Raw genomic sequence first — 10,892 nt, 5'->3', positions numbered from 1 at the left:
CCCGCCCCCGGCTCTGCGCAGGAGAGCAGGCACCGTGAGGGCCCAGGCGTGAGCTGGAGCTGCTGCCGGCTCCGACCACCCCCAGGCCCAGGTCCCCAGGCCAAGGCCGGTGTTTCAGGGCCTTCTTGGAGTCCCCTTTCCCGATCTGTGCTCCTGGAGTCGGGGCGGGGAAGTTCTGAGCTCCCCGAGTGGCAGGGGATGGCTCCTGCTGGTCCTGAGCCTGGGGTCTCTCACACCACCCCCCGTGGAGCTCCGTCCAGCTGTTTCCCGCCCGGCCACCTCCCATGAGGCCCATGGGGGGCTCCCCTCAGGATCCCCAGAGACGCCCCAGCCTCGCTCTGCCCCTCCCTGGTCTGGGCTGGCCAGCCAGGAACATGACCCTGGGGGTGGGCCATGCCTCTTCTGTCCTCCTGAGAAGTGGGTGCTCGCGAGAGGACGCCCGAGCCCCGCCTCCCATCCCGAGCTCCCATCAGCCCCAGCGCCCCGTGGCTGGGCTCGCCCCCGCCCTGCCCCCACTGTTCCCGCTGCTCTGGGGCCTGACCCAGCTCCCGGACAGCCTGGCCGATGGGACCAGCACGGCGCTGCCTTGGACGGCGGTCTTGGATGGCGGTCCTGATGTAACGGCCCACTGGGAGCGCCCAGGTCAGCCGCCAGCCCCATCCCAGCGCCCCAGGAGCCTCTGCGTGACAAGAGCCTGGTTCGCCGCTGGGGCCGGAGGCTCCTGAGTGCTCAGAAACGGAGCGAAGTGTCTGCCCAGCCCTCACTGCTCCAACTGGGGGAGAGGAGCCGGCTCCGCGTGCCTCCTGCTGTCTTCCCCTGGGCGCTGCGCTGGCCGCGGCCCCCACCCCGCCTCCCCGGGCCTCCCTTTAATTGGGCCAAGGATTTCACACTCGGGAGCTGGGATGGGGCTTGTTTTGGCTGGTCCCGCGCTCCAGGCCCATCCTCAGCAGGGTTGCATAACTGGGAGGTATCGGCTTACGCAGCCCCTGGTGGGCCAGAGTGGGCCGGAGTGGGCCCCCCCCCCCGCCCCGCCCAGCCTACCCGGCAGGGGGTGGGGTCCCTGGAGCCTCCCACTCAGCAGACACCCCACCCACCCCACCCCCCCGGCCCCGGCAGTCAGGAGCGGCACCTCTGGCCGGGGTTGGCGCTTGGCGGCAGGCAAGGGGCTGCCTCCACTCTGACCACATCTTCCCGGCCAGCAGGCTGTGGGCCTCAGGTCGGGAGACAGCTGTGGGGAGGGGCCCCGGTCACTGCGGCCAGCCAGGCCCCCGGAGGGACCCTCGGGAGCAGGGCCCGGCTCCTCGGCCCCGCGAGCCCAGGTGTGAAGACGCCCGGGGCCCTGGGCCGCGCGGCCGCCGCTCCTTGGCAGCTGCGCCGACAGGTGGGCGAGGGAAACTGGAGCTCTGAGAAGGGAGAAGGTTGTTGTGTCTTCCTGCGCGGGGCCCAGCCCGTCCCCGCGGCTGTGATAACCGGGCCGTCTTACGTTTCCCGCTCTGGCCGGGACTGCGGTGACAATGCCCTCGTTGTTTGCCACGCTGGGTGTTGCAGTACACCCACGGTGCCCAGCGCGGCGACAGAGGCCAGGCCACCAGCGCCGGCGAAACCACGCACGTGTGAAAGCCCAGAGCCACGTCCAGCTCCGGAAGTGAACCCAGAGGACGGAGAGCGCCACTTGCAGCCCACGGTTCTGCACCAGCGGCCTGGCGACAGGCGCCTGGAGGGAGGGGCTCGCGAGCAGACTGGCGGGCGTCGCGCCGTGGGCTGCCAGGGCTTCCACCGGGAGCAAGGCTGCAGGCTGCGCCTCTCGGCCCCGGGGAGGGCAGTCTTCCAGTCCCAGTGCCTGCCCCAGCCCCACTCTCCCAGCACACACGGGGGGCCAGGGAGGAGCACCCAGGGCGGGGGCGGGGTCCCCCTGACCGGCTCAGCAGCCAGGAATCCCAAGCAGCCCAGGACCCAGGCTGGTCCCCTCCTTCCCGCGGGGGCCCCATCTCAAGTGAACTCTGGCGAGGAGTGGACAGGCAAGGGCAGCCGGCAGCCTTCAGCCGGCCCTGCCCCCCGCTGCCCTCTGCTGCGGGCCGGGGTGGAGCCTGGACGCCCTGCAGGCCCTGGGACAGCCCCACCGTTCCCGGGGGCTCGGCTGCCCTGTGCCAGCACCGTGCAGGCGACTGATGGCCTGGAGCTCAGCTCAGGGACTTGGGACCACAGGCGCGGGCAGCCAGACCCCCTGCCGCCTTCCCCGAGTTCCTGTGGCCTGTTCTCTCAGCCTGCTTGCCCCAGTGTTGTGGGCAGGGGGCTCAGGCTGTGCTGGGTCTCTGTTGGAGGAGCAGCCCCACCCTGCCAGACCACGCCCACCCACATGGGCCACAAGGGTTGGGGCCGCACGGTCAGGCAGGGGCTGAGGGGAGCATCGATCCCTTCTCCCTGGGGCCTGGGAGCAGCCTGAGGGTGAACCCCTTCCTTCAAGGGCAGGACGCCCTCTCTGCCTTTCTCAAGGGCGGGGCCGGACTCCTGGGCTGTGGGAGCGATGGCCACGCTGGGCTAGGACAGGGGGCAGGGGCAGCCAGTGCGGCCGCCCAGCGGCTGTGTGGCGCTGACGGCATCAGATGGTCAGTGTGGAGGCCGCCCACGCCTGGAAGCCGCTCGGGCTCTGCTTGGTCCTCAGGTCACCAGGGACGGGGCGGGGCAGGGCGGGGGCCCCGGGGCCTGAGCTGGTGGCAGGACTGGAAGTGCCGTTCTGCTCCCCCTGCGGTCTCAGCTCTGCACCTGCACGGTAAGGGGACCCCTCAGGGGAGTCAGGCCGCGGCTGGATCTATGTGAGGGTCCCTCGGACAGTGGCTGGATCTACACGCGGGAGGGACCCTCGGGCCACAGCTGGGTCTATGCGTGGGTCCCTCAGGCCGCGGCTGGACCTATGTGAGGGTCCCTCGGACAGTGGCTGGATCTACGCGTGGGAGGGACCCTCGGGCCACAGCTGGGTCTATGCGTGGGTCCCTCAGGCCGCGGCTGGACCTATGCGTGGGTCCCTCTGCTCTCTGCCCCTTTCCCATCCTTGACAAACTTCTCTGCCTCCTGGCTCCCGGCACACAGGGTCGGTGCCTGGAATGGGGGTGCTCACCCAGTATTTGTGGGTGGGGGTGAGTGAGTGACTTCAGCAGCAAATGTGTCAGCGAGTGGATGACAACTGTGTGAGGAAATGAATGTGTGCATGTGACTGAGTGAATGAATATGTAAATGAGTGGATGAATATGTAAATGAGTGGATAGTGAATGAATGAATGAGTGAGTGAGTGAGTGAGTGGAGGAGCTCAAGGCTGGCCCAGAGACCCTGACAGTGAACCCTGGGGACCCCAGGAGCGCGGCAGAGCTCGGGGCTTCTTCCCTGGGGGTGCTCTGCCCCCCACCAAGCCCAGGACCTGCAGGGGGGCCTCTGGCCGAGGGCGGCCGCCATGGCTGCAGCAGGAGCCTGAGCTTTGACTGTGGAGTCCCCCGTGGCGGCCAGTGCCTGCCGAGCTGCCCGGCACCTGGGAAGGGGGCCACCTCGGCGGATTGCGGAATAGCCAGCCTTGTCCGCAGACCCTGGCAGGCCTCGGCCCCACGGCCCCTCCCTGAGGCCCAGGCACAGCTGCCAAGGAGGGCGCAGGCACAGCTGCCCCCCAGCCCCTGCTACCTCGCCAGCCCCCAGCCCCACCCTCTGCGACTCAGCGGTCGGGCCAGGCATCCAGGCGTGGTTTGCTGTCTGGCTGGAGCAGGCCCCTGGGCAGCCATGGGCGGGCATGGAGGCCATGGCGGCCCCCGTTGTCCACCGGAGGCCTGGGCTGGGCTAAGGAGTACAGGCTCTGGGGGGGCCAGAGTCCCCCAAACAACCCCATCAGGTGGTGCCACCCTCTAACAGACGCAGGGGTCTGCCCTCCAGGGGCTGGGGTGCCAGGGGACGGAGGTGCCCCCACATTGCCTCTGTGGCAGCCGAGAAGGGGTGCTTGGGTGGCCCCGAGGGGCTCGGGGTGCTGTCTTGGCCTGAGTCTCTCCTCAACACGGCAGCCTGTGTGTGGCCCCTGCCCGGAAGACCCCACCCCTGAGCAGAGCCAGCAGAGTCCAGAGCGTGGCCAGCCCCGGGCACCGTCCACCCTCGGAACTTGGAGGGCTGGACTCCCACAGGCGCCCGTGGCAGCCGTGAGCCGTCACCCTGGCCTGGTGGGGAGGGTCGCCCTCCGGGTAGGGGCTGGGAGCTGATGGCCTCTTCGACCTGCCGGAGGCACCGGGCAGTCCCGTCTCTCACGGCGCCCGGCCCTCAGTCCTCTGCTCCCGCTGAACCAGGAGCCCCCCACAGAGCCGGCAGCCCCCATGGGCTGCTGCACAAAGCTCAGGACCGGGGGGCTGGGGCGAGTGGGGCGGGGCTGGAGGGGCTCCACTGTGGCCGGGTGGCAGCTGGTGCCCGGGCAGCAGCAAGGGGCTCTGTGTTCCTCACAGCAGCAGGGTCTGGACAGCCCAAACCTGGAGGGCGGCTTCTCTCTGCTCCCGCGGGACTCAGCGCCGCCATGCCGGGAGCTGGCCCTGCACCTTACACACCCCCAGGCTGCCGATGGCAAGGCCGACCCCACGGCCCCAGCTTCCCCTCCCGCACGAGCAGCGCCTGGCCCCCCTGACGCCCCTGGGCCCTCTGGCCCTCATGGAAGCCACAGTCAGAAGCCAGCTGGCCTGCAGGGCTCCAGCAGTGGCCTCTGTCAGGGACTGGTGTCCCTCTGTTGGCCACAGGGCCCCGAGAAGGACTGAGAGCCAAAGACCTCGAGGTCGAAAAACCACCACCAACGTCGTCCCCATCACCATAGCCACCGGCACCTCGCTGTCCTTGCTCCCAACCGTTGGCACCATCATCATCCCCAGCTCCATCCCCAGCATCCCCATCGCCATGGCAACAGGAGCAGCAGCAGCCCCAGTCTGAGAGGACAGCAGGAGCCGCTGTTTCTGCCCGTGCTCTCTGCTGTGTCGGTGGCACGGGGCAGTCCCGGGGGCAGGCACAAAGGGAAATGACCTGGTCTGGGGCCCTGGACTTCGCTCTGTCCTGAGTCCCTGCGGCCTTGGGCAGTCACAGCGTCTGGCCTTGAATCTGCACCTGTGAAACCAAGTGACCCTGCTGCTGAGTTAAGCCGCTGCCGGTGACGCCGGCGTCCCCCACGGGCTGCAGTTCGAGTCCCAGCTGCTGCAGTTCCAATCCAGCTCCCCGCTACTGCGCCTGGGAAAGCAGCAGCCGATGGCCCTGCGCCGACGTGGGAGACCTGGATGGGGTTTGGAGATCCTGTCTCAGCCTGGCCCAGCACGGGCCGTTGTAGCCATTTGGGGAGCGAACCCATGGATGGAAGACCTCTCTCTGCCTCTCCCCCTCTCTCTGTAACTCTGCCTTTAAAATAAATACATCTTTTTCAAAAGTCTGAGAGAGAGAGAGAGGGAGAGGCAGAGACAGAGAGAGGTCCTCCAGCCGCTGGCTCAAGCGGCCACAATGGCCAGGGCTGGGCCAGGCCGAAGCCGGGAGCCAGGAGCTTCCTCCAGGTCTTCCGCGTGGGTGCAGGGGCCCAAGCACTTGCGTCATCTTCCACTGCTTTCCCAGGTGCATTAGTGGGGAGCTGGATCAGAAGTGGAGCAGCCGGGACTCAAACCAGCACCTATGGGGGATGCCGGCATCACAGGTGATGGCTTTACTGGCTTTGCCACAGCGCCGGCCTCCATAAATAAATCTTCAAAAATTTCAAAAGAAACAGCAAGCTACCAGGGACGGCCTGGTCACGGCGGCCGACAGCCTCACTCCCCTGCAGCCTGCAGGTGCTGTGGCCTCCCTCCTTCCTTCGCCAAGGGCGCTGTGAGAGCCGAGCGACCGAGCCCAGGGGCACTGGATGGCAGGGAGGCAGCGGCCGGCAGCCCGGGGCCTCGGAGACCTGGGTGCCCCATGGCCTCTCTGTTTTCTAATGGGGTGCTCAGGCCCTCCACCCCAGAACTGCCTTTTCCCATGGGGAACAGGGAGGCGGGGGCGCATGGCCTCACAAGGGGACGCTTGGAGCAGCTGACCACTCCAGCTGACCTCCCGCGGGACACCGTGGCCGCCTCTGGTTAGGGGGAAAGAGCCCCTACATCCCCCCGCATCCTGTCCCCGTCACACCCTCCCCCTCCCCACCCCATCCCACCCACAGCCCGTCAGCACTGCCTCGGCACCACCTGGGGTCAGCCCCCGCCCCCCAGCCTTAGGAGATGGAACCAAGCAGAGTCCACGCGAGAACGGGCGGTGGGGTAACAGGGTCTCTGGACCAAGCCCCGGAGGCCAGCATTGCTGGCAGGAAGCTGTTCACCGGGCACAGCTGACCTCGTGGCTCGGACGCCTGTGACCCGCATTGGAGGCCTGGGGTCCACGCCCGGCCCCGGCCCCCGACTCCTGATGCTGAGGCAGCCCCGGGAGGCAGCCCCGACCGACCAAGTAACCCAGATCCAGCTCACTGCTGTCTGCCTCAGCCCTGCCGGCCAGCACAGGCATCCGGGGAGCCGAGCAGCAGGTGGGGGCCCCATCTCCGTCATCGCCATCTCCACGTCTCCATCTCTGTCTCTCCATCTCCATTTCTTTTTTTTTTTTTTAAGATTTTTTTTATTTGAGAGGTACAATTACACACAGAGAGAGAGAGAGAGAGAGAGAGAGAGAGAGAGGTCTTCCATCCCCTGGTTCACTCCCCAGATGGCTGCAATGGCCAGAGCAGGGCTGCGCCGATCCGCAGCCAGGAGCCAGGAGCTTCCTCTGGGTCTCCCACGCAGGTTCAGGGGCCCAAGCACTTGGACTATCATCCTCCAGTGCTTTCCCAGGCCACAGCAGAGAGCTGGATCGGAAGTGGAGCAGGTGGGACTCGAACCGGCACCCATATGGGAAGCCGGCCCTGCAGGCGTAGGCTTAGCCGACTGCGCCACAGCCCCGGCCCCGTCTGTTTCTCATCTCCACCTCTTTCTCTATGGAGCTTGCACTGCAGCCCCAGGTCCAGCAGTTTCACCCTTCCGGGGGAGGGGCGCAGGAAACAGAGTCTGGTGCTGGCCCTGACCCCTTGGGAGCAGCAAGAGGGAGCCCCTTGGCCTCGGTGGCAGGCGTGGCTGGGACTCGGGGGGCGGAGGCCCTCGGCCTGGGAGGAGGGGTGCGGGTGGCGCACGGGGTTCTTGGAGCCCCCTGAGGCTCGCTCGATGGTCAGAGGGAGGCTCCTAGGCTCGGGCGGAACGCTGCGTGAGGCGGCTCCACTTAGCGGCAGCCGGGGTCGCACACACGTGTAGAGCGCCACGCGTGTCGCATGCGTGCACCGTGCCAGGAGCAGTCACTGAAAGCTACACAAAGCAACAGACCGGGGAGCACCGGAGCTCTGCAAACTTCGGGCGACCTCGGAGGGAGAGAACACGGGAGACGCCGGCGGGGAACCGGCACTGCCGACGGACGTGGCCCGGATTGCCTGCACGTGAGCCGCGGAAACACACAGGAAGCACATGGGCCCTCGCGGGGGAGACACGCCCCACGTGCGGCCTGCATCCACGGTGAGCTCGCCTCCAGCACCACACAGGCAGGCGGAGGTGAGGGCGGAAGACGACACTCGGCGTAGGGAGCCCGCACACACTACACACGTGTGTATACACATGCATGTACACACGTTTACACATGTTAGACTGCTGGGTCTCCCCCCACCCTGCGTTTCTTGGCTACACTCGCCCTTTCTGCTGGCTCCCTCTTCCCTCTCCTCCCCACCCCTGCCCGGTGCAATGCCTGCCTGTGTGCCCGTGCGCCCATAACACAGAACACCATGCGTTCACGCGTGGAGACTCGTATCCATGGCAACGGTGCTCTAGAGAAAGGAGGGGGATGTTTTCCAAGCCTTCTCTGCGTTTTCTGTTTCTCTCCCAGTAACATTTTAGGAGACGTCCCCGAGCCCCCAAGGACGCCTCCTGCACGCATGATCCCCAAATCCCCGTGGACGCCTCCGGCACACGTGACCCCAGCCCCCTGGACCCTCTTTGGTGGGCATCACGTTGTTTCCAGGACTTTGCCGTGGTCAGTGACGCCGCGAACATCCCCAGAAGTCAGAACAGGAAAATCCAATCTCCACGTGGAGGCGTCGACTCCACACGCACGGGATCTGGGCTGGGGACGCCTGCGCCCTCCGCCCTCTGCCCTCCTCCCTCCGCCCACTGCCCTCTGCCCTCTGCCCTCCGCCCTCTGCCCTCCTCCCTCCTCCCTCCGCCCTCCGCCCACTGCGCTCTGCCCTCTGCCCTCCGCCCTCCTCCCTCTGCCCTCTGCCCTCCACCCTCTGCCCTCCGCCCTCTGCCCTCTACCCCATGCCCCCTGCAGATTCTTCCCCCAAGCAGGTAAGGACTTGTGGAGCCCTCAGAGCTAAGCCGGCCCCGCCCTCCCATTGAGGCTTCCAGAACCATCTAAGACCCTTGTTTAAGGGGGGACTCCAGGGCCCTGCTGACTCAAGGCCCTGGCCCAGGGGCTTCCCGAGGGGTGGGGAGGGGGCCTGGACAGAGCGGGCTTGCGGAGCCCCGCCCCTGGGGCCAGCATCGCGCCTGTCTGTCCATCTGTGGCCAGGAGAGGAGCGGCGCCAACCCGGGGAACATTCCAGGGCTCCGTCTTTTATTGCGTGTCCCGGCGCCCGCCCCCACGGCGGCCTCAGAAGCATCGGCGCTGGATCACCGAGGTCCCGAACTCCTTGAAGTCGGCGGCCGTGACCCACATCTGCTTGAAGCTGCTCAGCGAGGTGACGATGGAGGCGCCGATCCAGGTGGAGAACCAGCGGTCGGGCGGCGCCGTGATCTTGATGGCCGTGCCCTTGGAGGCCAGCGGCTCCAGCTCCCGCAGCAGCCGGTCGTCCAGGCCCTGGAACAGCGTGCTGCCCCCCGACAGCACGATCTCCCCGAAGAGCGCCTTCTGGATGTCGGCGTCACACTTGGTGATGCTGCCCGACACCATCTTGGACAGCCCCGGGCTCTGCACGCCCAGCTGCTCCGGGGCGAACAGGGCCTCAGGCGCCTGGTACAGCTGGTCCCCCACACAGATGATGTTGCCGTCGGGCAGCTTGTACTCGCGCAGCACCTCCTCCGGCCGGCGCGACAGCTCCTTGTCCGGCTCCAGGGCCACGTAGCACAGCTTCTCCTTGATGTCGTCCACCAGGCCCTTGTCCAGCAGGCACGGGAAGACGCGCCCACTGGCCAGCAGCAGCCGGGTGAGCAGCTCCGTGATGTCCCTGCCGGCCACGTAGAGCTTGCTGACGGCGTGCGGCAGGGAGTAGCCCTCGAAGATGGGGACGGTGCAGGTGACGCCGTCCCCGCTGTCCACCACCAGGCCCGTGACGCAGGCCGAGGCGTACAGCGCCAGCACGGCCTGGTCGGACAGGTAGAAGGCGGGCACGCCGAAGCTCTCGAACATGAGCTCGGCCATCTTCTCGCGGTTCTCCCTGGGGTTCAGGGAGGGCTCGGTCATGAGCACGGGCCGGTCACTGGGCTTCACGCCCAGCTCCCACTCGAACAGGTGCTTCCAGAGCCGCTCCATGTCGTCCCAGCCCGTGACCAGGCCCCGCTCGATGGGGTGGCGCAGGTGCAGGACGTCGCACTTGTACAGCGCCTCCTCCCCGACGAAGTACTTCTTCTGGCTGGCCCCCGACGAGGGCATCTGGAACTTGGGGTGCCCCACCACGGAGCTGATGACGTGGCGGGGTCCGATCTCCCCCGACAGCCCAGCCTTGCACAGCCCCGAGCCGTTGTCGAAGATCACGGCCGGGGACTCGAGCGTGTGCGGGTCGAACATGCCTGTAGCATTCTCCGAGAGCTGTCCGGGGAAGACTCCGGCCGCTCGGCCGCCCTGTGCCGCGGCTGCGTGCGTCCGGTCCGCGGTGCGTCCCTGGCAGGGCTAGCAGACCGCGCTTAGAGCCCGCGAGCCCTCCATCTCCCACCACAGCCGCCGTCTGCCCCGGTGGCCACCGCCCGGGGACTTTTCAGGGTGGCCGCTGCTGAGGTCACAGTGCCAGCCTAGGCAACAATTGTGCCCCGGGCGGGGGTGGGGCGGGGCTGCCAGCCCCCGAGTGGGACTCCAAGCTGGGGAGGGTGACCGGGCCGGGGGCGCCCCCAGGGTCAGCTTCTAAGCACACGACCCCTGGCCGAGGAGCTGCGCCAAACCCCAAGAGGGAGGGGCAGCGACACAGCCCCCATCCCAGCCTGCGCTCAGTGTTTCGTCTGAGTGCCGACTCCTCCAGGGAGTCCTTGGGGATTTCTCCACCTTCTATCCCCTGCTTGAGGTCCACGCTAAGCGAAGCCCCTCCCATGTAGTGATTCACTGTCGAGGCTCACGGCCCCTCACCCCTCACATAGACCCCAAAGCGTCACCAAATAAAGACAGGCGGGCACCCCGGGGGCTGTGCAGACTGCTTACGGCAGCCCCCGTGAGCCTGGGACGCCTGACAGGCCCGGCCCACCGAGGGCGCTCGCAAATGACCCAGCCACGAGGCTGAACCCCGAGAGCAAGCCGGGCTGGGCACACGGGCAGCAGGGCCCCGGCCGGGCCCCGAGTGGGCAGCGCTGGCCTGGGGTCCTCTCTCCTCCAGGGCGGGGAGGCGGCCCCGGGCAGCAGGGCTCATCCATGGTTTCGTCTCCTCCTGCCCAACGCCCCCCCCAGCTCTGCCCCTTCCAGAAGGTTCCACAGACGCAGCCTCCCAGGGTCACCTCCCCCAGGGCCCCAGTCTCCCGCTGGTGGCTCCATTCTGACCCAGCAGCAGTGAGATGTGTGGTATAGACATGTGGTGTAGACGCTCGGTACAAACATATGCTCTAGACATGCAGTGTTAATGTGGTGTAGACGTGTTATAGACACATGGTGTACAGGTACAGTGTAGACGT

The 10,892-nt window shown here is 67.3% G+C and overlaps 1 protein-coding gene across 1 annotated transcript; it reads right to left on the bottom strand.

The window, feature by feature from the left end:
- Nucleotides 1-8,673: 8,673 nt before the first annotated feature.
- On the bottom strand, nucleotides 8,674-9,807 carry ACTRT2 (actin related protein T2). The gene has a single exon (XM_062193069.1). It carries the CDS (start codon nucleotides 9,805-9,807, stop codon nucleotides 8,674-8,676), a length of 1,134 nt encoding a protein of 377 aa, XP_062049053.1.
- Between the last annotated feature and the right edge of the window lie 1,085 nt (nucleotides 9,808-10,892).

This window comes from Lepus europaeus, chromosome 5, assembly GCF_033115175.1.
Source record: "Lepus europaeus isolate LE1 chromosome 5, mLepTim1.pri, whole genome shotgun sequence".
NCBI lineage: Eukaryota > Metazoa > Chordata > Mammalia > Lagomorpha > Leporidae > Lepus > Lepus europaeus.
The sequence above is the reverse complement of the archived record's forward strand: the minus strand, read 5'-3'. Positions and strand labels throughout refer to the sequence as shown.

Bases quoted from the DNA above. Each gene is read 5' to 3' on its own strand.
- ACTRT2 (XM_062193069.1), bottom strand. From the start codon at position 9,807: ATGTTCGACCCGCACACGCTCGAGTCCCCGGCCGTGATCTTCGACAAC.